The sequence below is a fragment of the Podarcis vaucheri genome, assembly GCF_965113315.1.
Source record: "Podarcis vaucheri genome assembly, chromosome: 3".
In the NCBI taxonomy this organism is placed as follows: domain Eukaryota; kingdom Metazoa; phylum Chordata; class Lepidosauria; order Squamata; family Lacertidae; genus Podarcis; species Podarcis vaucheri.
The window spans coordinates 60,879,835-60,907,451 of record NC_138761.1 but is presented as its reverse complement, the minus strand read 5'-3'; the positions used below and the strand labels follow the sequence as shown (position 1 = coordinate 60,907,451).

General features: G+C 41.6%; 1 protein-coding gene across 2 annotated transcripts in view; it reads right to left on the bottom strand.

The window, feature by feature from the left end:
* EPM2A (EPM2A glucan phosphatase, laforin) overlaps positions 1 to 27,617 on the bottom strand; it is a 39,058-nt gene that overhangs the window by 5,206 nt on the left and 6,235 nt on the right. For both annotated transcript variants that reach the window (XM_082215996.1, XM_082215997.1), the window contains exon 2: positions 20,849 to 21,023. In XM_082215996.1, coding sequence (XP_082072122.1) covers positions 20,849 to 21,023 — 175 coding nt within the window. The remainder of the gene's footprint in view (positions 1 to 20,848; positions 21,024 to 27,617) is intronic.

Sequence of the window (27,617 nt, the reverse complement as noted above, 5' to 3'; positions counted from 1 at the left end):
TTTTTATAACAAACAAACATAAAAGAAAAACAGACAAACAAACAAATATAATTTCAAAATGTCCTTTCATAAACTTCTTTCCTCGGACTTCCCCATACCTCCCCTTTCTGCATCCTCATGTCCAAGTTTTATAGCAACATATAAATGTTTTTTCCCATCCTAATTCATCATAGTCCTTTCTTAATCTAATCTTATATTACTGCAACCCTTTCTCTCTGTAGAATCTCGACATTCTAAACTTCATCAAGTTTATAATAGTTCTTAAGATAAATCTTAAATTTCTTCCAGTCTTCTTCCGCAGTCTCCTTTCCCTGGTCACGAATTCTGCTCGTCATTTCCGCCAATGTCATATAGTCAATCACTTTCATCTGCCATTCTTCCAAGGTGGGTAAATCTTGTGTCTTCCAATACTTTGCGATCAGTATTCTTGCTGCTGTTGTTGCATACATGAAAAAAGTTCTATCCTTTTTTGGCACCAGTTGGCCGACAATGCCCAAGAGAAAGGCCTCTGGTTTCTTAAGGAAGGTATATTTAAATACCTTTTTCATTTCATTATATATCATCTCCCAGAAAACCTTAATCTTCGGGCATGTCCACCAAAGATGATAAAAAGTACCCTCAGTTTCCTTACATTTCCAACATTTGTTATCAGGCAAATGGTAAATTTTTGCTAGCTTAACTGGGGTCATGTACCACCTATAGACCATTTTCATCACATTTTCCTTTAAAGCACTACATGCCGTAAATTTAATACCAGTGTTCCACAACCTTTCCCAGTCAGCAGACATAATATTATGACCAATGTCCTGTGCCCACTTAATCATAACTGATTTAACTGTTTCGTCTTGTGTATTCCATTTCAACAGCAAGTTATACATTCTTGACAAATTCTTAATATTGGGTTCTAACAATTCTGTCTCAAGTTTTGATTTTTCCACCTGGAAGCCAATTTTCCTGTCTTGTTTAAAAACCTCCATTATTTGATAGTAGTGGAGCCAATCTTGTACTTTGGGTTTTAATTTTTCATGGCTCTTTAATTTCAGTTTCTCTCCATCCTGTTCTAAGATCTCACAATACTTTGGCCATCCGACCTCCATATTAACTTTCTTGTGGGCCTTAGCCTCTAAGGGTGACAACCATCTAGGGGTTTTGTTTTCCAACAGATCTTTGTATCTCATCCAAACATTAAACAACGCTTTCCTTACAATATGATTTTTAAAGGCACTATGCACTTTGATTTTGTCATACCATAGATATGCATGCCAGCCAAATGCATTATTGAAACCTTCTAAGTCCAAGATATCTGTATTCTCGAGGAGCAACCACTCTTTCAGCCAGCAGAATGCTGCTGCTTCATAATACAATTTTAAGTCCGGCAGGGCAAATCCCCCTCTTTCTTTTGCATCTGTTAAAATTTTATATTTTATTCTGGGCTTTTTGCCCTGCCAGACAAATTTCGCAATATCTTTCTGCCACCTCTTGAAACAGTCCATCTTGTCAATAATCTGCAAAGTTTGAAATAAAAATAACATTCTAGGCAATACATTCATCTTAATCACTGCAATTCGGCCTAACATTGACAATCTCAAATTTGACCATATTTCTAAATCTTTTTTAATTTCTGACCAACATTTTTCATAATTGTCCTTATACAGATTCAAGTTTTTAGATGTTAAATTAACCCCTAGATATTTCACCTTCTTAACCACCGTCAGACCTGTCTCTTCTTGAAACTTATTCTTTTCCATATCTGTTAGGTTTTTCCCTAAGACTTTAGTTTTTTGTTTATTCAATTTAAATCCAGCTACCTGTCCAAATTGTTGGATTATTTCCAACACTCTTTTTGTACTAGTGTTTGGCTCCTGCAAGGTCAAAACCAGGTCATCTGCGAACGCTCTTAACTTATAATGTTTGGTTCCGACCTTTACACCTTTAACCTGCTGGTCGTCTCTAATCATGTTCAGCAACACCTCCAGGACCGAAATAAAAAGCAATGGGGAAATTGGGCACCCCTGTCGTGTTCCTTTTTCTATCTTAAGTTCCTCAGTTATTACATTGTTTACAATCAACTTAGCTTTTTGTTCGGAATATATTGCACCCATACCATTCTCAAATCCTTGTCCTACCCCCATCCCATGAAGATTCTTTTTCATAAAACTCCATGAAATATTGTCAAAGGCTTTCTCCGCATCCACAAATATCAAAACTGCTTTAGTATTTATGTTCACCTCTAACTTTTCCAAAATGTCTATTATATTCCTAACATTGTCTGAGAGGTGTCTTTTTGGGAGAAAGCCTGCTTGGTCTCTGTGAATCTTCTCCATCAGTACTCTTTTAAATCTTTTTGCTAAAATGTCTGCAAAAATTTTGTAATCCACATTCAGTAACGAAATTGGGCGGTAGTTCTTCAGTTGAGTCTTTTCAGTCTCTGTCTTTGGTATGAGTGAGATATATGCTTCTTTCCACGATTCGGGTGCCTTTTTTCCCTCTAAGATCTCGTTACAAACTTCCTTTAACGGTTGTATCAGCCATTCCTTTAAAGATTTATAATATCTGGAAGTCAGTCCGTCTGGCCCTGGAGATTTGCCCAATTGCATGTCCTGAATGGCACCCTCTATCTCTTGTTCTGTTATTCTCTGGTTTAGATCCACCTTGCTATGATGAGAGATTTTTTGTAATCCATATTTATTAAGGAATTTATCTATGTCCTCTTCATTTTGTAATCCTTGGGAATAAAGTTTTTTAAAGTAACTCACAAAACAATTTCTTATCTCGTTGGGTTTAAATATATTTTTTCCATCCACTTCTAGACTTGTGACTGTATTTAATTTCTGTCTTTTCTTAAGTTGCCATGCCAGAAGTTTACCACATTTGTCTGCCGACTCAAATGTCTTTTGTTTCATTTGCTTTATTTTCCATTCTATCTCTTGGTTCATCAATTCCATATATTGTGTTTGATACAACTTAATCTCCCTCAAAATCTCCTGGGACTTTGGTTTTGATCTTAATTTTTTCTCTCCTTCTTTTATCTTTTCCAAAAAATTTTCCTTTTTCTCATTCTGTTTCCTCTTCTTTATTGAATTTTGTTGAATCAAAAATCCTCGCATCACAGCTTTACTTGCGTCCCAGATCACTCTTTTTTCCACCTCGCCCTTTAGATTGATTTCAAAATAGTCCTTTAGAGTTTTTTGGGCCTTCATGTGGATCTCTCTATCTCGAAATAGGGTGTCATTCATTCTCCATCTAAACTGACCAGTTGTTGTAAATTTCATTTCCATCTTCACGGCGTTATGGTCGGAACAGGTTTTCGGGCAGATTTCTACCTTCTTAATCTTCGGAGCCATTCCACTAGTAACCCATATTTGGTCGATTCTGGTCCAGGTCATCTTTGCATGGGAGAAAAAGGTTCCCTCTCTTTCAAGAGGGTTCCTTGTTCTCCAAATGTCTATTAAGTCCATATTTTCAGTCATTTCGAAGAAAGTCTTCGGGAGTCTCCCTTCTTTAGTAAGTGTCAGTCTTTGTGTCTTGTCCATGTTTGTAGAAACTATACCATTCATATCTCCCATGATTATCATATTGTATTCCAAATAATCCGTCAAAGTTTCATGGAGTTTTTTGAAGAATTCTGCTTTACCTTCATTTGGTGCATAGATCCCAATTATCAAAAATTTTTCTCCTTGTACCTGAATCTCCACCGCTAAATATCTTCCTTGTTCATCTTTGAACATCATTTTTGGAGCCCACTTCTCTTTTACATAAATCACAACTCCTCTTTTTTTCACTTTGTCCGACGAAATAAATTCTTGTCCCAATTTTTTATTCATAAGCAGTCTCCTGTGTGCTCTAGTTATATGGGTTTCCTGTAAGCAAATCAAGTCCAGTTGTTCTCTGTACAAAATATGGAATACTTGTCGTCTCTTCAAAGGACTGTTCATCCCATTACAATTCCAGCTAAGGAATTGCAGGGCCATCTTGTTATTTTTCTGGTATTCCTCCAACAGCTCCCAATTGTTGTTCCTCCTCTGTTGGTGGTGGAAGATTCTGTCCAAACGAAAGGTTCAGGATGTCTATTACACTCTTTTGCTCAGCAATTGGGTCTACAGTTCCTTTCTGTAAATCTTCTTGATTTCTTTGCAGGAACCTGTCTTTATCCTGTATCGTCTTTATTTTCACCTTCTTCCCCCTATAATCAAAAGACAGTCCCTGTGGAAATTCCCACCTGAAGAGAATGGTGTTCTTCTTCAACAGGTAGACCAAATCCTTATAAGAAGCTCTCAAGTCCAAAATATGTTTAGGAATGTCTTTAAAGATCTGTATCGGTGAGTTCCCAATTTGTAAGGCCTTTTCAAAGTGCAGTCTTAGAATTTTGTCTCTTTCCTCCTTCGATCTCAAGGTAATCAGACAGTCTCTCGGCGCCTTTCTGTTCTGTCTTCTGCCCAGTCTAAATGCTGTTGTAATTTTAAATTCGTCTTCCTCTAGATCTTCCCAGGAATCAGCAAACTCTTTCGTTAAAAAATCCGTAAGATTGTCTCCTTCGTCCTCTGGAATTGATCGTAGTTTCAAATTCCTTTCTTTTTTTTGTAGTTCCCACAATGCCAGAGTTGCGTCGTGGTCATAGACCTTCCTGGCAATCGGTTCTAATTTTTCCTGGGTCTCTCCAGCAATAGTTCTGGCTTCCTCCGCAATTTGACGTGTGGCAGAATTTTCTTGCGTAAGCCTGTTTATAGATTCTGTATTCAGGTCAAGTCTTGTTGTTAAATCTGTCAATTTCTGTGAATTCTCTGTCAATTTCTTGGTATTTTCTGCCGTCTGCTTTGTTAGATTCTCCAAAGACTGGTTTATCTTAAGAAGGGCTTGCGACACTGCATCCATGGAGACTGCTGTACCTTTTTCTTGTCCTGTTGTCACTGTAGGGGTTATGCCTGAGATCGAGCCTCTTTTCTTGTGTTGCTGTAGCTGTTGTTGATATTGCCTTGTCTTGGCTCTCGTGCTTATCTCGTCTGCTGGGCCACTCATATCCCAAGGTCGTTTCCCACGAGAGCCTTCTCCTAAAGGAAAATTCCACTGTCCCAAAGCGTAGCAACTTTTAATTTACCCTCTAGAGGGAGCAAATCAAAATGTCCGCAAACAAAGGCAAAGAGTATTTAAAAAGCAGATTTATCGGGAGGCTTCTATATGTATCTTGCAACACTTTCCCAATAGATAGAGTCCCAGCCTTCCCTGATATATTGTGTCCACAGAGTCCCAAAACTTTGTAACAAATAAGCAATGAGATTTCCACTTTGTTACTTTCACAGGAGTCTAAAGTCAGTTCAGTGTTCCTTTGTTTTAATAGCAGTTTGTGCCAGGTTGAAGGCTGCAGAGAGTTCCCTTTCCTTTAAGTTGGTCATGCAGCTTATAAAATCACTTATTCCTCCCCTCTGCCCTGCAAGCTAGAGGGGATAGTCAAAGTCCAAATGTCGGATTCAAGCAGTTAAAGACAATATCCCATATGGATGCAGCTCAGTAACTTTCGTTGCTTTAATTGTCATGCAGTCGGGGGAAGGCAGACTTCCTTAATTTTCGCCTTTCCCGTTTTCAGCCTAATTTCAGGTAGTTTTGATACGAATAGAGGTTCAATCTTACTCACGGGTCTTTTTTGTCCAGATTATTCAGGAAGGGAATCGGCGCTCTCCACTAATGGCGACGCGGCTTCACCCTGCGGGCTGGGTAGCGATTCTCAGCACCGCGCTCCCCGTTGTCGTTCCGGAGCCTTTAAAAAGGCTCTTTCTGCGGTAAAGGGGGGCGCTTCAGGTGCCCACCGAATCTCCTTGTTCACAGGCTCCGTTCCTGTGATTTTAGGGGTCCCCCGCTTGCCGTAGCGGGTCAGACCCGAACTCGCAGAGCCGTCCTCTCTCCGGAGCTCGGAGAGGGAGCAGCCATTAGCGCTGGCGCCGAACCGGAAGTAATGGACATGATGGGTTTATGGCTACAATAGCAGGACACCTATGCCTCCTGTCCTATGTATTTATATTGCTGTACAGCTGGAGTGGCTAACCACTTTTGGCTCAAGATCTGCACTGACAGCCAGCCAAAGTATGAATGGCTGAAGTGTGCATGGCCCACACAGTCATTTGCTGGGCAGAGAAGGAATGGCAGAGATCGCCTCCCCAACCTGACCCTCCCAGTTCAGAATTACAACAGGGGTTTGAGGGAGGCCACAGCTCAGAAGCAGATGAGTGGGAAAGCTGGGAAATAATGGGAGAGGAGGAGGAGGAGGAAGCACCAGGAGGGCAACAGTTGACAGACACAGTGTCTTTAGAAAGCATTCCAGACCCCCCCCAGAACCTGGAGAGCCTTGAAAGTAGGAGAGCAAAAGGCTCAGAAGCAAACGGCCCTCAGTGCCACCCATAGGGGAGATGATGATGAATGAGGAAGTGGGAGAAAAAGGGGGCGGAGAGTCACTCGAGACAACACCATTATTCTAAGAGGCTGCATCCCAAGCCTTTCTCTGTCAATATTGAATAAAAAAGCAGGTGGTAAGAACTTTTCCTTGTCTTATCCGTTCCCGGCAACCTGCCGTAGGAGTTGTTTCCTCTGCCGCCTGACACTTGCACACATGCTCATTACATGCTCATACAGATATTCACTCAGGCTGGCAGACTCGTACACACATTCAGGCAGGTAGACACACACATTGAGACAGTGCTGGTGGGGAAACGGAGGCCGTTGCTCTCCACAGACATCTCACCGGTGTGGTATGTCAAATTCTGCCTGAACAGAGTTTGGAATGGGGTAACTTACACCAGCATGCCTTATGACAGTGGAATTGACCCCAGCTTTTTACAGTTAGGATTGCTGTGTGAGTCTGCAATAGGATTAGTTTGGATATTATAAAGCAGGATACAGTGTCCCATTGATTATCATTTGTGCTCCATTAACACTAACAGTATTCTAGCAGCCATTCATTCAGAAGGAAAACAGTGTTCTTGACATCAAGAGCTAACAGCTTTAGAAACTCTCAAAGAAAGTCTTTCTACATTTGCAGCAGAAAAGCCTTTTATATGGATAATTGATGTGAGCACTACAATATGACATACTTGTTAAACAAGCACACTGTCATGAGGACTGCCAGCATAAGTTATAATAGCAATTTTTACCATTCTGTTTTTACAAAATCTGCCTTAAAGAGTTGGTTCATTTGACTGTGCTTTAATGAGAGAAGTTTAATTCCTCCATTAAATCAATCAATTCCTCAGTGACCTCCCCCACCAAAAGCTGAATTAGTAGGTTTTGTGCAAATTAATGGGTGGGGAGGTTCACAAGGAACGTTCTAATTTTGGAAAAAACATTTAAACAATTCAGGTTTGTAAAGGTTTTATAAACCTGTGGGGTACCATATGTTCGTTTTTTCCCCTCAGTACTGTTGAGGAATGTGGTAGAGTTGACCTCAAATGCCATAATAGTAAAAACATTGGTGTATGTGTGCCTCGTGGCAATTCTCACCTCAGCACGGCTGAGATCTACCCAGAACATGGAGTTGTGAAAGAGTGACACAAATGTTTATTTTTTCAGTGCTGTTGGGGTGTATTTGACCACACTTGCTGATGGAGGATTAAATTGTATATTTTAACCAGGGGGCCATGGAAAACCAACATTCATATGATGTATAATCCTTGTTCATTATTTTCTTGTTTCTAGAAGTGTAGATCCCAAATCAAGCAGAAGAAATAAAGGCATTTTCACCCTCGTGGCTTCTGTTCCTGTTCCCTGAGCCTCATGTGAAATCCCAAAACTGACGTGGGAACAAGCTTCACGCACCAGACATTTAAAATTAAGTTCAGATCCTATCTATAGTCCATTTGGTCATCTTAAATCTACAGTGTCACAATGGCTCCCGACAACTTGGCTTTCTCTTATGTGTTCTTGAGAAGCTGTTTGAGTTGCAACTATCATTTTCTATAGTCGACAAAGTAACAGGGCAATGCAAAGCTTATCCTTGAGTTAGAATCAGAACACTAAGGAGCAGCATATCCATTATAGAGAAGAGGAAAAGAAAAACAAACTGTGAATGACTCACACTTCTAATTTCCCTCCTTGCAGTATAACATGAGCAGTGGGACTTAGGGATTTATCCTCTGATAAGATTCACAAACCCCAAATAACTACTGGAGCTTAGAGCTCTCACAGTGAATGAGATCTTCAAGTCCCACTTTCCATATAATAGGGGACGTGAGGAAGTGTGTGGGGCAAAGAAGCACAAATAGTTGGTGTTCTTTTCCACCTCTGTATAATACAGAAGTCAGTTCTGTCAAATGTGGACAGGACAAGAGGCCTACAAAAATGAGTCATGCATATCAGAGCACGTCATGCCAACAGAGGGTAAAGGATGATAAAACTGTCTGGACCTGAAGTGCAGCTGAGAATATTATCTACCCACTGTGACTCATGCCTCCTCTTATATTGATTGAAAATGGTCAAAGAAGCCTGCCCCAAAGCCAGTGATACCCCTAGGAGATAGAAGGGTAAGTAGCCATTTGATCCTGAGTACCCATGAAGACTATTTTACAAGGTGACGCAAAGAGGTGGAGGGAACGTTCTTTCATATGTGGTGGACTTGTAAAAGGGTAAAAGAGTATTGGGAAATGATCCATAATGAATTGAAAAAAAGTACTTGAAAGTACTTCCCCCACAAAACCAGAATCCTTTCGGTTGGGGATAATTCAGACTGAAATTCCCAGGTGTCAAAAAAAGGTTATTTATGTATGCTACTACTGCGGCCCGTGTTTTGTTAGCCCAAAAAGTGAAAACAAGCGAGGTCCCAACAAAAGAAGAATGGCAACTTAAGTTGACAGAATACAGTGGTACCTCGGGTTAAGAATTTAATTCGTTCTGGAGGTCCGTTCTTAACCTGAGGTACCACTTTAGCTAATGGGGCCTCCTGCTGCCACTGTGCATTTTCTGTTCTCATCCTGAAGCAAAGTTCTTAACCCAAGGTACTACTTCCGGGTTAGCGGAGTCTGTAACCTGAAGTGTCTGTAATCTGAAATGTCTGTAACCCGAGGTACCACTATATGCACAACTCGCAGACTTAACATATAGAATAAGAGAACAAGAAGAGCATACGTTTAAAGAAGATTGGAAAATGTTTACTGAATACATGGGAAATAATTGTGTACAACTGAAAACTCTAGCAGCATTGATAAATTCAACAGTGTAAACGAATTTTGATGGATGCAACAATGGAATGGTATAGTTTTTGTAAAATATGCAGGGATTTATGATATGTATAATGAACCATGGAAAGAGAAGGGAAGTCATTGATATCTTAAGAATGTAACATGAGTATTTTAAATTGTAAAACAGAAAACTTAATAAAATTATATACAAAAAAAACACACACTATCTTACAAGGATTTCCACTGACCTGGCATTCTCATGTAAGGACTTGACAGCACATTCTTCAGCATGAATCCAGACTCATTTTTTCTAGATTTTTCTCTAATCTTGGGTTTTTGTGTATGTTGTGTGGGGAGGTTGATAAAAAACCAGTATGGAGGAGGATATCTCTTCCCCTCAAGACTAAGGAGTAGGCCAGGTTCTGGAAGTCTGTGGCAATTTGAAAATTGAGCCAAAAAGAGCAGAGGAAACATGGGATCCTGGGAAGTCACTTTTACAGAGTGTTTCTTCTGTCAGAAGATTTTAATTAGTTTAAAAATGCCAAAGCACCAAATGCTTGGATGACTCCCTTCCCACCTTTGTAGATTCTTAATTAAATTTGACAATTCACTCTAGATATAGCTGAAGCCACACATTCTTTTCATTTAATAAATACACACGTGAATCATCTTCTCACCCACAGAGATGTTGTGAGCCTAGAGCTGTAAAAGATCTTTGCTGTTTTGACACTATTCTGCACTGCACACAGCCACTCTGAAGCACTAAAAAATCAGCAGCCTCATAAAACTTGCTTCTAGTCTCATGAGCAACCCATCCCTGTCCAGAAGCCTTGTAAAAAGCAGCCCCATGTAAGCAGCCTTTAAGTGATGCATTTAACTTGCTTGCATCTATAATGGGGCACTATGTGGCCATCACCTATGGTTAAAAGCTAAATGCCTGCCAGAATTAAGCTACTTTGCAGAAGAAATTGGTAATAAAGTCACTCACCAGCCATTAAAGTTGTTTATACTGCTGATTTTGATTAGATGAAAGCCAATGTATTCTTTTCAAAAGCACAGCAATGAAGTCCTACTTAAACTCTGCTAAGTTGTCAAGAGAAACAGTTCACTCTACTTGACCAGTCATGTGCTGACTCAATCTCTTTGAAAGCCACCTCACACTCTACATGGCAGATGTTCTTCCAGAGGGTTTGGCACATGTCCAAAGGGTGAACTTTACCAGTCTGATCATATGCAGCATCAGGTATGCCTGAATCCATTGATTTGAATGGGCACACTAACACTGCCTAGGATTTGGCTATGTTACATTGGAACATAGCTTATTAATGCACAATGGACGCATCAGGGAGCAATGACTAATTTGGGATTCCTGATCCATGCACTCTTTTTTAGATTCTCATTTTCCTTTCCGAGCTTCTGCTGCTCACTGGTACATAGTGCTCTGCCCCTTGCAGTGTTGAGCTCTCTGAAGGGAAAGAAGAGTGGTCTGGCACATTTGTTCAAAGGCAGAATTGAAAGAGGTGAGATAAAATCAGGTCCAAATTCCAAAGGGCAGTCCAGGCAGGTCAGAGGGAGAAGTAGGCAGTAGTGGGGCAAGGAGCAAAGAGAAACTTGCAGGATTTGGGAGCAAGCAGGAAAAGGCGAGGTCAAAGTGATCAAGTCTACATTTGATAAAGGCATACTTCATTTTATATGGTATGGGATAGGAAAAGATAGTGACTACTCATAGAGGAGTACACCAAGATAAAGAAATGGTAAGGCCAGGCCTTGGATCCCAGCAAACTTATGGATTCCAACAAGAGAAGCAACCATTCTGGTGGCTGGAAGGCACATGATTCACTATTCACTAATCAGCATGTTATTCAAAATGGAAAGTCTCCATTTCCTTATCACCTGTTCTTAATTTATTTGTATACAAGCTTTTTGTTGAAAAGAAAATCTAGCTTTTACCTTTGTGTATGGTGCCATTTAGCTTCATACTTCTGTGCCACTACATCACAAGCGTTTTGTACACAATTATAGTAACTCATTAGCTATAAAGACAGCTAAGACTAAGATACCTATTTTGTTTTTTCTGTTACTCTTTGGAATTACCCACTGCCTTGCGGGATATCTTCGGGAGAAGAAAATGCTAAGGAGTAAATCCTATATAGATCCAGAATGGAGTCCCTAAGACAGTTGGATGGTGCCTTGCATGCCTTCTTCTGGCAACTCCTACAGCCAAACTGATGCCAATTGTATTGCTCTGCTTTCCTTTGGACTACACCAGCAGGGCTGAGGGGAGAGTGCTGTCATCTGGGCAGCCCAGGACAGCCATACAAACCCCCAGGCTTGCGCCCTAGAGAGCTCACTTTGGTGAAACAACTTGGGAAGCTCATTTTCCATCTAAATTGTATAATTAGGAGGAGCAGAATTTTGTATTTATAATTTCTTTCTTATTTGCTACCGAAGCTGTACATTTTAAGACAATTTTACTCCAGGGCTTTTATATGGCAGAAATGAAATAGACTACAATGCATTTTCTATGCTCATTTCCCTCTTTTTTCATTACTTGTGGCACACTGGTGAAAAGTAATTAAGCACTGGTAAATTTTCTTCTTAGATGTTATTTAGTCTACTTATTTGAGATCCTCACAAGGGAACAGACTTGGCAACTAAAAGGAGGCAGGCACCTTTTTATCACTGTTTAACACCACATTATATAGTGATATACAACATGTTTGAAACCATGGAATAATAAGTGTTATGCCGCCTGCTTATGAAACTATTCATGCTGAATTTAAGAGTCTGGTTTTCTGACTTACAAGGTGAATAGTGCATTATATTTGCTACAACAGGCAGAAAAATTATTAAGCTGTCCGCCAAGACTCTTAGCAATTACCAGGTAGCCCGTGGAAGGGAGTTTAGAAAATCCCAGAAGGAGCAGCATGAGTGATAATGGGTAGTTAATTAATTGGTCCATTCATTATAATAAAAGGACAATTCACTGATTGAATCCTGTCATTGTTCATTCAGGGATGGGGAATTTGTGGTCCTCCAGTTGTTGTTGGACTCCAATTTCATTAGCCACAGCCAGCATGGCAAATGGTCAGGAATGATGGGAGATGTGGTCTAAAAACACCTGGAGGGCCACAGGTTCCTTATTCCTTATATACACTAAAGTACAATCCTATGCCCACTTACCTAGAAGTAAGGCTCGCTGAGCTCAATGAGACTTACTTCTGATATGTAGAAGATTGTGCGGCATAAGTCAGCTTGCTTCAGTTACAGGAGGGGGGGGGGAAATCCCCAACATCAAGAACTGATTTGCAGAGTAGTTTAAACCACTGAGCCTCTTGGGTTTGCCAATTGGAAGGTCAGCGGTTTGAATCCCTGTGACGGGGTGAGCTCCTGTTGCTCGTTCCCAGCTCCTGCCTGTTGGAAAAAAGCAGCAGTGCAAAAGCTAGCTGCAGGTGGCTGGAATGCAAAACAGGATGTTGTTGTCTGGAACTGTACTGTTGGGAAAAAGGGGCAGTCTATTCTCTGTACTGAGCACCGGATGTTAGCTCAGAGTGTCATCTGACCTGTACTGGAAGTACAGGGGTGGAGCAGTGACTCTACTGCTGGAGTCTGGAGAGTGCAGTCACGTTTCTCTGTACTGCTGAAATGACAGGAATAAAGGACATGTAAATAGACTCCTGTCTGTCTTTTTTCCCCTCCCTGGGGAGAATGCAGGGAGGAGGGAGGATGGTGTGTTCTTCTCACGTCTGAGGAGGATCGCCGATTTGTGACCTTGCCTGTATCCTGCCGGGAGACGCAGACGGGAAGGCCAACAAGTATCTCAGTCGGTTGCCCGGGGGAGGCCAGTTACCTCTGACTGCGAGCTGAGATACTGACACTGCCAACCTAGCAGTTCGAAAGCACCCCCCCCCAAGTGCAAGTAGATAAATAGGTATCACTCTGCCGGGAAGGTAAATGGTGTTTCCGTGCGCTGCCCTGGTTTCGGTGTTCCGTTGCACCAGAAGCAGCTTAGTCTTGCTGGCCACATGACCTGGAAAAACTGTCTGCAGACAAACGCCAGCTCCCTTGGCCTGTAAAGCGAGATGAGCGCCGCAACCCCAGAGTCGTCTGCAACTGGACATAACTGTCAGGGGTCCTTTACCTTTACCTTTTTATATATTACGTAACATGTTACCAGTAAAAATAAGCAATATTTTCCTAGCATCTTGAAAACTTGGAGTGCTAATAGTCTCCCCCAAAATACCTTTATTCCTATCTTTCCACCTCAGTTGTCTGAACAAAGTGTAATTGATTTCTCTTTTTTATAGGAAGGGGTTAATTTCACTCTCAAAATGATGAAACCCATTTTATCAGCATGACCTCTTCCCTTGGATTTAATTTTAATGGAAAAAAATGCATGTTCTGTCCGATTCATTTAGTCTTTTGTATCTATCAGGTATTTATAATCTTGGTAAAAAGTTGTGGGGAGCGGGAGGGAGAATATGGAATGAGACACATCGTTCTGATTTTCAAGTCTTCAATGTTGCTTAGCCAGTAAAGAGGAAATGAAATCCATATTTCAAACAGGCTGGCAAACTGACAGAGCTCAATTTTATTTATCGTGGTTCACAGAGATTTGAACAACATTTTTAACTGTTATAGGAGCTGTACATCTAGCCCCCTGAGTATCACAATAAAATCTCCCGCTGCATAGCATTAAGGCGGGGAAATGGGAGATTTTTCAAATGAGCCTCTTAAGTACTCTCTCTACAAGTACAGCCTCAAATCAACTGTTTGGAATTTTGTTTTCTGCAGAAACAAAAGGTCTCTTGGGGGAAAAACTGCAATGATTCAGTAATGTTTATTTACTTTTTAAAATAAGAAATGTTATAAAAACTAAGCTATAGGCGAGGAATATGCAAGTTTTCTTCTGATAAACCATATATAGGCTTCTGAGCTAAAATATGAAAGTTGTAGATAAGCCTGAAACGATATACAGTCCAAAGACACAATAAGGTTGCATCGGTAGGATTCTGAAATCCATGAGGATTTGAAATTATGTTCTCTTATGATATATGAGGAGGCAGGGGGAAAAGAGTCCCTGTGCTCTCACTGGGCCTGTGGGGTGCTAAAGTATTGTCCAGAGCAGAGAGGAAGGAGAAAGTACATTTATTTACTTATTTCAGAATAAATACACTCAAGGAATACTCAAGTGGTGTACAGGCACTACGGGCATATGCCTCTGGATTCACACGTAGCTGCAGCCAGCTAGGGAGGGGGAAGAAATTCAGATTGCACTTAAAGGTGAACCCACTTAATTCACATGTTCTGAAACACAACCATCCTTCGAAAATTCAATGACTTTTGCAACGCAATTCTCCAGCTAAGTGATGTGTACAAAAACGCATATATTGGGGTGAGTGTGCATTAAAATTCACATGTCTGAGAAAACAACATACAAAAATGTGTATATTAGGGGACACAGCTAGCCTAGAAGCTCAGCTGCAAAGCACTCCGCTGGGGTGCCAGAAGACGTCCAAAGTGTGGATAAGTAACTGATGAGCTTGGCCTATGAAGTTTTGTAGCAAGTAACCAAGATTAAAAGGCTTTATCTATTCTAGAGGCTATCAGCAGAAACAAATGAGTAAAGTTGGAGGAACAGTCACTGTAATTGGAAGACTGTTGGGAAGAGAAAGTGTAATGTGAGAAACATGACTGGCTGCCTATCCTGGCTTGGAGAAGTGTCTGCAGACTGGATTCATGGGGGAGGGGAAATAAACGGTTATAGGTCTGTTTCCCCTAAACAAACCCCAGACAATATTTAATGAGTGGAATCAGTGAAGATTGGGAAGCATGTCTGACTTTATCTGAGATCCTGTGCAGTAGAAGCAATAGGGATGGTGAAGGGGAACATTTGTTACCCATAGTGAGACATCTAGATGAAACAAAAATACTATAACAAGCCACGCTTTCAAGCCCTGGAACCATGAAAGGCAGATGGGTTCAGAGAGATGGAGGACAATTTGTATTTCATACAGTATTTTAGATACACACACATACACACACATATATATAGTGGTACCTCGGGTTAAGAACTTAATTCGTTCCGGAGGTCCGTTCTTAACCTGAAACTGTTCTTAACCTGAAGCACCACTTTAGCTAATGGGGCCTCCCACTGCCGGAGCACAATTTCTGTTCTCATCCTGAAGCAAAGTTCTTAACCCGAGGTACTATTTCTGGGTTAGCGGAGTCTGTAACCTGAAGCATATGTAACCCGAGGTACCACTGTATAGGCATATATACATATACATATATATATATATGTAGGTTTTGGTGTCTTCGGGTGTCTTCCCGTGTAAGAGTCGGGGTGTCTGGGCGACGTTTCGACGAGGTCTCACTCGTCATCTTCAGGCTGGTGCTTTCGGCTTCTTGTTACTGGAACAGAGCAGAATCTGGTGTTTGAGTTCCTATAAATACTGTTGAGGGGTGTGGTGTATAGCCTCCAACGTTCTGGGCAGAGAGGAAGTTCCTAGATTAGTGTGCCTTTTCTTCTTTTGTTCCTTAATTACTTGAGGGATATCTTGAGTGATTTCATGAGTGATATTCTGAATACCACTGGGTGGGTCATTAAGTGTAGATTAGTGGTAAAGCTTTCGTGTCTTGACCTCTTGAGCTTGTGAAGAGTTTTTCTGAGAAGATGGCTGTGCTGCATTTAGTTGTGCTCTGGCTTGGCTTCGTGTATAGGGGCGAGCTGTAATTTTGTGCCTTGTGCCAGCCAGATCTGTGTAGGGATTGCAGGGGGGTGCAGCATCCGGAGGTGCCACTATAGTTTGGCTACTGGATGGAGTCTGTAGTATGTCTGTGGAGAGGGTCTGGGTTTCAAACCCAGACCCTCTCCACAGACATACTACAGACTCCATCCAGTAGCCAAACTATAGTGGCACCTCCGGATGCTGCACCCCCCTGCAATCCCTACACAGATCTGGCTGGCACAAGGCACAAAATTACAGCTCGCCCCTATACACGAAGCCAAGCCAGAGCACAACTAAATGCAGCACAGCCATCTTCTCAGAAAAACTCTTCACAAGCTCAAGAGGTCAAGACACGAAAGCTTTACCACTAATCTACACTTAATGACCCACCCAGTGGTATTCAGAATATCACTCATGAAATCACTCAAGATATCCCTCAAGTAATTAAGGAACAAAAGAAGAAAAGGCACACTAATCTAGGAACTTCCTCTCTGCCCAGAACGTTGGAGGCTATACACCACACCCCTCAACAGTATTTATAGGAACTCAAACACCAGATTCTGCTCTGTTCCAGTAACAAGAAGCCGAAAGCACCAGCCTGAAGATGACGAGTGAGACCTCGTCGAAACGTCGCCCAGACACCCCGACTCTTACACGGGAAGACACCCGAAGACACCAAAACCTACATTCCTGTACCCGTGAAAATCTACGAAAGCATATATATATATATATATATATAGATATGTATATATATATATATATAGTGGTGCCCCACAAGACGAATGCCTTGCAAGATGGAAAACTCCCTAGACGAAAGAGTTTTCCGTTTTGGAGGTGCTTCGCAAAACGAATCTCCTATGGGCTTGCTTCGCAAGACGAAAATGTCTTGCGAGTTCCTGCGGGTTTTCTTCCTCCCCCCCCTTTTTCTAAGCCACTTATCCGCTTATCCGCTAAGCTGCTAAAAGCCGCTAAAAGCCGCTAATAGCGCTAATCCGCTAATCTGTCAATGGGCTTGCTTTGCAAGACGAAAAAACCGCTAGACGAAGAGACTCTCAGAACGGATTCTTTTCGTCTTGCGAGGCACCACTGTATATATATATATATATTGCACTCCTGTATACACTTGTTTGTGAGTATAGTGCTTAGCTCAGTAGGACTTCTAAGGAAGTTTCCATAGGATCAGGCTGCCAACTGGAGTATTTTTAAGACAACAACTTACACAGTAATAACAACAGAAAACTTAGGGTGACATTACTTGACATTGCTTTACTCTTTTTTCCTTTTTTTTTTTTTTTGCTGCTCAGTTACTTACGTGGGATATTTAAATGATAAATGATGCACTAAATATATTTAACTTTCCTGAGCTATTTGAGTTCCAATGCTGTTTGGTCTGAAATCAATGGCAGAATTCCCACTGACTTCAAAAGGGACAGGTTAAACCCATTAGCATGCATTAAAAGCAACTCAAGTCTTGTTTCCCTATTTTAAATGAGAGCCTGTATCTAGACTCTCTTTAAAACTTACAATACAATCAATGACTTTGGCTCTGTAGCTCATTATTTTTTAGCCTTGTTACTGATGCAGTTGCTATTGAACTTCTAGGGAAAGAGAAGGGGAATTGGGCCTCAGAATTTAGTTCCAAAGGTAGAAATCCCAATAGATGCCATAGCTCTGTTCTTAATTAATTATTTAACCACAGGGCATCTTTTCAGCTTTCTACTCAAATGGCACAGCTCACTGAATTCCAGTTAAAAGTCGTCACTTTCTCCACCATAGTTCATGCTATAATTTAGCAATAAAAAATCACTCCAGGGTGACACTTAGCACACAGGTTATTTTTCTTTAAACAGCTGAATGGATTTCTTGCTTCTCTTTCATACTTAGTTCTCATGTACATACATATATATATATATTCCAGACAAAGCATTTTTCTTTTCAGAGGTATTTTAATAATTCACTGTTGACTTTACCTTTATTAATGATGATTAGAAGTTTTAATGGCCTTTATGAAACAATTAATTTTGTTACAGCAAGGCAAAGAGTCAAAGCTAACATAGCCACTCCCACAATACTTGCTGTAATGGTTCTTATAAAATACTTATCGAAAAGATATATATAAAAAAATCCAATGGATTTTGAGTATAACACTCTTCCATTTAGGGTAAGTAATAAAGCAATCTTGAAAATTACCGTATTTTTCGCCCCATAGGGCGCACCGGGCCATAGGACGCACCTAGGTTTTTTTTGGGGGGGAGGATAAAGGGGAAGAAATTATTTTCCCCCCCAGGCGCGGAGCTGGGGCGGGGGAAGCCCGAGCTTCCCCTAACCCCAGCCCCCAGAACAGGCAGCTTTCCGCAAGCCTTGGGAGACCGGCACAACTTCCCGCCGGGCTCCCATGCCTTGCGGATATCTGCCTGAAGCCCAAACCAGGTCGGGGAACAGCGGGGTGGCGGCGCTGCACCTCCCCGCTGTCCCCCGAGCTTGTGGGGCTGGCGGCGGGGAGAAGCGCGCTTCTCCCTGCCGCCAGCCTCCAAACCAGGTCGGGGAACTGAAGCCCGGGGCGCGCTGTGCACGCCCCTGGCTTCAAGATGCAGGCTGCTATCTGCAAGCCTTAGGAGCCCGACGGGAACTCCCGCGGGCTCCCAAGGCTTGCGGAGAGCTTCCTGAAGCCTGGAGAGCGAGAGGGGTCGGTGCGCACCGACCCCTCTCACTCTCCAGGCTTCAGCGAAAGCCTGCATTCGCCCCATAGGACGCACACACATTTCCCCTTCATTTTTGGAGGGGAAAAAGTGCGTCCTATAGGGCGTAAAAATACGGTACTTATACCTGACGTCAAGGTGGCATTTTGAGTTAAGCTCATTATCCTTTCCCAAATGTTATATTTGAGGCACTGCAGCCCCACACTGCACATATTCACGCCTGAATGGGTGACAGCTAGGCCTGCATGTGGGTCTATGTGCTGACAAGGCAACAAGCATTAGAGGGATGTTGGTTCTTGGGACCTGACTACATTTGTAGCGTGGTGGGGATCTGGAAGATCAGACATTATCCAAAGCTTGAATCTGAGTTGCAAGCTATAAACTACCATACTGACCAGTTCATTTTCAATTATTACAGCAATATTACAATTACACTGCACTTGATCCAGCAAGGGAAAACTATGTGCTGAAGAAAGGTTACATGCACATAGCCAGCATGGATGTGTATCTGCATGGTTATACTCAGCCGGTCACTTTCAATGCTATTATTTTTTTAATGTATGACTGGAGCTGGATCAAGACTGTAGGATTGGGTAAGGAGTAAGAAGAGATGGGCGGAGGAAGGGGGTGCGGTGGGGGTGGGCTGCCCTGGGTGTTACCACTGGGGGGTGACAAAATGCCAGGTGGCACTCACCTCGGGGCCTGCAGTGCGCCTGCTTCACACATCTCTCTTGCGAGTGACGCGGTGACTTGGGCACCCACAGGCCCAAACGGTCCACCCCCCTCCCCCAGCTGTAGGGCAGCTGAGTGGGAGGAGGCAAGCACACTCCTTGGAGGCCCCACGGAGCATCCTGCCCCAGCTCGCCCCGCCCCCCAGGTCGGTTGCCCCACCCCTGGGCGCAAGGCACGCGCGGTGCCCAATCGGCTTGCTCTGCCACTGTATGAACCCCAACTTTCAAAGAGCATATTTGGAAAAGTCTAGATCACTTCAAAAAGTCACATTGTAATACATCTCAGTTTGAATGTTCTGCCTTTCCAAGGCTGGTTCCTTTGGGGCAAATGGCCACTTTCCCCTTATATATCACATCTTCAAATGCACATACACCCAGTGGTTTTCCTTTCACATATGAGGTTTCTTTTTAAGATTACTTATTTATAATTACATTTATACCCCACCTGTCGTCCAAGGAGTTCAAGAATAGGGGAAGCATGCTTAAAGAGCCAACCTTGGCATCTGGTGCTCTCACATAGCTCTATCCCATTTGCTTCACGTTGGCCAGCCGCAGCCTTACAAGAAGGGAAGCCAGCTGCACTTACAGTATGGCAGTTCTGTGGCTTTGTTTAAAAGAACCAAACTTGCTTATCTCCAAGTGTCAGGCTCCTGGCACTGTACCTGTCTCCCAGTCTTACACCTACTGCTGCCCAGCTTCCTGACCCAGCATCTGGCTTCATTCTCAGCTGCCAGCTTCTGGCTCTGCTCATCGCAGTTTGACTGTGAATTCCTTATCTCATCTCTTTGTTTTCCATGTTTATTCTCTTCACCATTCAACACCTGGCATCTGTTATTACCGCTATTAGTCAAGATGTTGAAATTGGAGATTAGCTACCTATCTGCAGATGTTGTAGAATGCTCCTGAGAATCTTGTTTACTGGACAATAACTATTTTAGTTCTAGAGGGCAGGCAGGACAATGCTTTGCTACTTCAAATAAAGACGACAGCAGCTGGTGTTAAAAATAAGCATCCCGTGTCATAATCAGATTGTCATTTGACACAATGTCAGATGTTTCCAAAATTATGTAAGTTAAGTTGACTGGCAGTTTTTCACATTAGCTGATTCCAATAATTGATCTTCCAAGTGGTATCAGTAAAGGAGACCACCACTTATCAAGTGCCCCATAAAAGCATGCAAAAGCAGTCTTCTGATCATCCAGGGCAGCTAGAAATTCACCTTGAGGGTGGGGGAACAAATGTGTAAATGTGAGTCTCTAGTCAGCACGACTGCAAGCAAAACTTTTGAAAATGTGGCTGGGGTATCTGAGCACCCACATGTTTGCATATGACCATCCATCAGCAAATAATATGAAGTATTTTGTTTTCCCTGCTAAGTCTTCAATCTTAATCATACTTATTAGGATATAAATCATACTGAACGCAGCATGACTTGCTTCTGAGTAGACATGCTTAGGATCAAGAAGTAAATCACCATCTTTCCATGCTGTTTTTCATAACACCTAATCTCTTTTTTTTTTTTTTGTTACCTGGAGTAGTGAATAGCTTGATGTCCAGCAATATTAAAATAGAAGTCAGTTGTATGTTTCATCTCATCAGTATGGCCAGAAACCTCAATCCAATGGCCTATTGGGAGGCAGTAAACTCCATCGACCAAATTGCTTGGGTTATAGACACTACATCGATCATGGTGGGGCCCGTTGCCTGAAATGAGAACACACACAATTTGTCAGTCAATATAGCTCAATGGTGTAAAAACAAAGAGCTCTGAATTCATGGGATTTTCATTCAGTCGGCAGGGAGGGTACACATTATAAACACACACAAACACACATATTATAGGTTGACCTGGACTTAATCATGCTTAGAGTAGACCTATTGAAACTTAAGTCCAATTGATTCCAGTTGCTCTGCCATAAGCATGACCAAGTCTGGATTCAACCCTATGTGTATCCTGTTGTGGGGAAAGCAAGGCAGCCATCCATTGGAGTAAAAGTCATTTTCCTTCAGGAAATGGAAACACAAGGTGTCGTGTAAGTAAAACCTAAATTTAAAGGGGGAAATAACTCCTTTCATTAACTGTCACTAGAATTCCTTTTCTCACAAGCTAATGACAACATGTGCAAAATGTTACTATTCAGCGATGCCTTCAAAATGCGGTTTCATCTACAAGGTTTTCTAAAATTCTCACCTTTCTTATTATAAATCCATCACTCAAGGAAGCAGATGTAGTGAGAACTCCTGAGCAGACGACTGCCACATTATGTTTCTAAATGAAGTGACCTAGACACCAGCAACCACTTTGTGCTAATTCTGCACCAGAGTTTTCAACACACATTGTTTATCTGTGGATTCCTTCCCTATTTCAGGCATTAAGAGTGCCATCTGCTGTGTAAAACATGGCATGTGCCACCATGAAATCTCTTGCCTGGATTTGTAAACCCTAACTCCACATTTGGAAAGCCAAACAAAGTTTTTTCTAGCTTTTGCAGACTGTTTATGAAACATCTGGTTAATTCTTATTTTAAAAGTAAGGCGTACTTTAGTGAAATAGAATAGAACTACCAGAAAGGTAGATCAAAGAGACAGGAAGTAATATCAAATATGGATCAAATCCTGCAGAACAAGTTCCTGAGAAGAGAGACTCCTCCACAGAATCACCACCAGGCCCCCAAAGTAAAACAGTACTGGGGACGACTTCTTTTTCTTCTTCTTCTTCGTTTTCTTTTTCTATGCCCTCCCCCCCCAAAAAAAATTGCGGGATCAGTTTGGTCTTGAGCCAGAGAATAAAATCAGAGAGGCATCTAAAGGAGAAAATGTTGTGCAAATCTGGTAAATTGAAAAAGGTCTTCCTTTTTCTTTTCTTTTTAAAGTACAAATGCACAGGAAAACACATACATACACACTTGCCCACAATCAATCTTAGGTTTCTAGAACTTATGGTGGGCAGGGAAGTACTAATTGACACAAACAGACAACCGCGCGAAGTGTGAATACATCCCATCAAGCACTGCCCAATGATGTAGATGGGAAACATAAGGGTAGATGTCAGAGGCATAAAACTGGAAGTCCTCATGTGTGGATGAAGATGCACAAAAGACCATATGGAAACTGCTACCTACATATGCATTAACGCCCCACTGTGGACACAATCAGATAATGGTGACAAGAGATGAAGTTCTAGACCTTATTGAGAAATTGAAAAGGACAAACCATCAGGTCCAGATGGAGTTAATCTAAGAGGGGGGAAATTCATATGAGATTTGGGGCGGGTTATGGGGAGGGAAGGAATGGTATCCCCTGATAGATCTTTTCTCTTGTCCAGACCAGACCATTCTGGCAATAGGGGAATTGGAAATGCTAAGAGCAGGAGCAGCTACTGAATTCAGCTCATGCCTCTCCTCCTGTGAGAGACACAGATCATCTCTCCAGGCCTTTAATGAATACAAAAAGATATACTCATTCACAATCTGTTCCTTTGTTTCAGAACAAATGAAAAATAAACCTAACAGGCTCTTTTAAGTTCAGCTTTCTATTCATTCTGAAATTACTTCAAGCCCAGATTTGGATGTACTTCCTTGGTGTTCCTCTGAATTAGCAGATTTAGTTGATCAGTCCCCAATCCACACATACAATGAAAACAGGCTTTGGGGCCAATCTTGAAGGCTGAATTTCGTGTAGAAATATCTGGACATGAAATACTCATGTACGTGGCAGAATATGCAGCTCACATCTGGCAAAACCATAGTAGGGCATCAAATGTATAATATATCCTCACACGCAGGGACAAGAAATATCACCGGATTTACCTATTTTTGCTCAAAAAGGAGTTAACATAGTATCACACCCTTCATGAGGAAGCTTTTTGGTATTTTGAGGGAAGGACTGTGACTGGCTACTCAGTTTGTAACTTTAAGCAGTTATACTGTACATTGAAAAATAAATGTTTGCAATATACCACTTTAGAAATAATGGCTGTTTAAATCATCAACCTTTTTCAATTTCTACATATCCCCTTCTCCCATACAGAGTTTAAAGGACAAAATTAATCAGTTTCCACCCACCTCCTCTTTCACCTGCTGAATAATAAATGAAAGAAACACAAAAATCACTTTGGAATAGGGATGTGGCCAAACAAAGAGCACATTAGTAAAGTCCAGATCGATTGACAAATACATTTTTCTCTCATTGCTATAGCTTTAGCTTTCCTATTTGGATAAATGTAGTTTTAAGAATTTCTTTTTTAAAGAAAGTGTTTTCTTAACATGAAATAAAACACAACCTTGTACAGCACGATTGCAATATTTAATCCATTTCATTTACAAATCACACAAAAGCTCAGATCCTATAAGTTAGCTCAAGGAAGCTCCTGGTCCTTCCTTCCCACTGTAACCATCCTTGCCTGATTTTTGCCCCCGTCCTACATTGTCCAGGAGCAGTTTTCCAAGGGACAGAACAGCAACTGCTGACATTTCCACTTACAAGAATTAGATAGCAGAGAATGGGAAAACCCTATGCTTGAGACCCTGGAAAACTACTGCCAGTCAGAGTAAACAGTACTAAGCTAGATGGACAAATAAAGAAGCTTCCTATGTCCTTCCTAATATTGATTGATTGATTGATTGATTGATTGATTGATTGATTGGATTGATATATCACCTTTTCCTCCAAGAAGCTCAAGAAGGTATACACGGTTCTCCCCTCCCCCATTTTACCTTCACAGCAACTCTGTAACGTAGGTTGTTAGGTCCAGAGACAGTGACTGGCCCAAGGGTACCCAGTGAGCTTCATGGCTCAGTGGGGATTTGAACCCTGTCCTCCCAGGTCATAGTCCAACACTTTAACCATTGCATCATACTGGCTTTCCAGTACACACACAAACACTTCTACCACACTAGAGAAAGAGCAGTTGAGAAAGGGCCTGTGGAAGCCTGGAGGCTGCGCTCAGACTCTTTTGCTCTTATGCAAACACAACTGGCATGGGGATGATGGTTTCCATGCAAGGACACTTTGCTCAACGTGGTGCGCAAAGCCTAAAAGCTGGGGCTGTGTGCCTGCATTATGTCCGTTACTGGTGTGGCCTGGGTATCCTATGTGGAAGGAGATTTTCATGTCTAAAGGCTAAGATTAAAAACAATGGAGCCCATCACTGACAAACATTAGGAAGCCAAATAATGGTTATTCTTGAAAGGATATATTTCTGTACCAAGGATTCCGAACTAAGTCCTTTTTTATTCCACTGTTGTTCAAAAACTCTCCCATGCAATTTGCTTGCACATCAACATGTCCAAGAACAAAGCAATCAGCATACTCTGCCTTACAAATCAATCTTTGTGAACAGTCTTTCTTTCAAAGCCTGCAGGACTGCCCATATGGCTCCTGGCATGATGCGTAAGAAAGATGATCAAACTGGCATATCAAAAAGCCACTGGCTTTATTGCAAAGGAGATTAAAACAAAGATCTCTGAGCAATGAGCAGCTCATATGGGAGAGAAGAACAAACAAGAATATGAAAAGCAAGTAAGACATGATCAAAAGAAAGAAGTAATCCAGAGTAGCCCAAGATCAGTGATGGGAGGGAAAACATAAGCTCCAAAAGGGTGTGGGAAGAGGGAGGAGGTGCAAACATCAAAAGAGCTGAACTCAAGCACACAACATGCTGGGTAGCATCTTATGCATGGAAACCTGTAACACAAGCAGGCTAAGAGTCCTGGGGCAGTTCCAAGTGGTCCCAACATTCTTGTAAGGCGTCCACTATCCACTTTCTTAATGGTTGCAAAGTAAAATAGGCATAGATAGCAATGTTTCTGAAAGAAACACCCAGATAGCCAACGAAGGAAAAACCATATCGAATGCACCCTATTTCATGTGCTCTCCCAGGGGAATTTGAGTACAGAAAACAGATTTTCTCATGGTGTGATATGTTCACTAGATCTGAAATTGGTGCCCTTGTTACTGTTCCAGAGACTTGATCACCACACTGGGTCTGGCATGTCTGTTTGTAAGTTCTGTTTTCTGGATTGTGACTGCACCAGCCATGCCATTTGTACATTCATCAGCACTGTCAGATACAGGACCAAAAATTTCAGGGTGTGTCCTTCCCTAGTGAATCTATGACACTGGAGCTCACATTGCATCTCTCAAACACTAAGGAGACATCTCTGCTACAAGACATCAATGACTGAACTATACAGCCTCCTCAGTATCAGGAGACCTCTGAGAAGCTTTCCCCAAACTTGACACCCCACTGCCTAGAAAAATCCAACAGCTGCAGAAAAGGGTACTGGCATTTTAAGTGCCAGATCAAGGAGCAGGGCTTTCTTCTGGGATAGCTCAGTTAGTAGAGCATGAGACTCTTAATCTCAGGGTTGAAGGTTTGAACCCTACACTGGGCAAAGGATTCCTGCATTGCAAGAGGCTGGATTAGATTACCTTCATGGTCCCTTCCAACTCTACCATTCTATGACTCTATGACCTTGTGTAACTAGACCAGGCTACAAAACTCTGCCAGCTGCTCCAAGGCACCACTGAAACAACTTTATTTTCTGCCTCTGCTACACTGCCACAACTGTAACCCTGATCTTATCCAAGGTCTTGGCCTTGCCTTGCTTTACCTATCATGTTTCAGAACCCTGGCTCTACAGATCTCTACCTTGCTTGGGTCATCATCACCTTCCCTTGGTGCTGAACATCACCACAGAACAGGACATTTCATTAAACTCCCCATCATGATCTTGAGGTCAGTCAAGATCAGTGTTTATGTGAACTTATGACCTCCCGCCAAAGTGTTTTACTTTCCCCTTGCTTACACTGAATTAATTTGCCATTTTAATGCCATTTTCACACATTCTGGATACATCTTTTGGAGCATTTCACAACCCTTTTTTTTCTACCACCCGCAGTGGTTTGGTGTCATAACTTGGCTACCTTACTGCTCATTCCAGATCATTTTTTGAACAAATTGTTTGGGAGAAAGATGACAGAATTGTGTGGAAAAAAATAAAAATGTTATTAATAAGAATAGCACAGAAAATTGTTGTTGTTATATTTCCCCAGAATAACTCAAAGGTTGAAAGCTAGTCTGTCCTATATAACTGAAAGAGACTGCTGTTCAAATCCAGACAACTGGGTTGCAGCTCAGCAGTTGAATTTATCTGAATAAACTATGGGGGGGGGGAGAATAAGATTTTACAATATGTAAAAATGGATTAATGATTATAGAAGAAACACAGACAGGCAGATTGACACAGAACTCGTGGATGTGCAACATTCAATGGGGAGCTGAAAATTCAGCTTAGCTGTCTGACCAGATGCTTTTTTAAAAAAGTTTCATAAAGAGATTCAGATAAATCACTTCCAACTTTCTGTAGTCTTGCATTACAATAATAAAGAAAATTCATTGAGGTCCAATTTTCACTTACTGTACTTCAAGGAATGATATTTTCCTGTTAACATTATTAGGCTTCACCATTGAACAAAACAAGTCCCACGTTTCTAAACCCTTGAGATTGGAGTCTGTTATGGAAGCATCCCTGCTATTTCACATTTTGACTTAAATTCAGTATTAGATGGCTTGGAATGCAAGACTGAATTGGTATTGATTGTTACTGTATAGAGCTATGGACATGCTGAGCTTCCTTCATCTAAATAGAGATGGCTCAGACAACTTGGCGATGGGCCTGCTTGGTTTCCAAATAGCATTTCCCCTGTACATTTCTAAAGCCTGGCTTAGCATATCAAAGATGCAAAGGTACATTACAAAAACTGTATACCTAGTCTCTGTTTTTCAGCAAATTATGGTGGATAATAAGTAAAGATATAGTGTCCCCCCCCCTTTAGTTGTTTCAGCAGTAAACAATAGGAAAAAAACAATACTCACTTGCTATTCTGAATGTGTTAATTTTTGCTCATTGGATCAGTTAAAAAAACCTGTCCCTTTGTTCAGGGAACTGAGGCAGTGCTGTGTTAAGTATAAGCTTTATTCTCTCTCTCTCTCTCTCTCTCTCACACACACACACACACAAAAATCTTGCAAGTCAGGAAGAGAACAAAACCTTTCTGTTTTCAAGTACTTATAGGTGGCACAGAGGCAGAGATAAGGCTGCAATCCTTTATATACTTACCTAGAAAACAATGGAACTTACTTCTGAGTATACATGCCTGGATTATGCTATAAGTCTCTTTCACTGCTCTTATTTACAACCATCAAATGGACAATTGCAAAGCTAAAACTAAAGGCTTGATAAGCTGTAGCTAAGGAGCAGAGCACATGCTTTGCATGAAATAGACCCAGGTTCA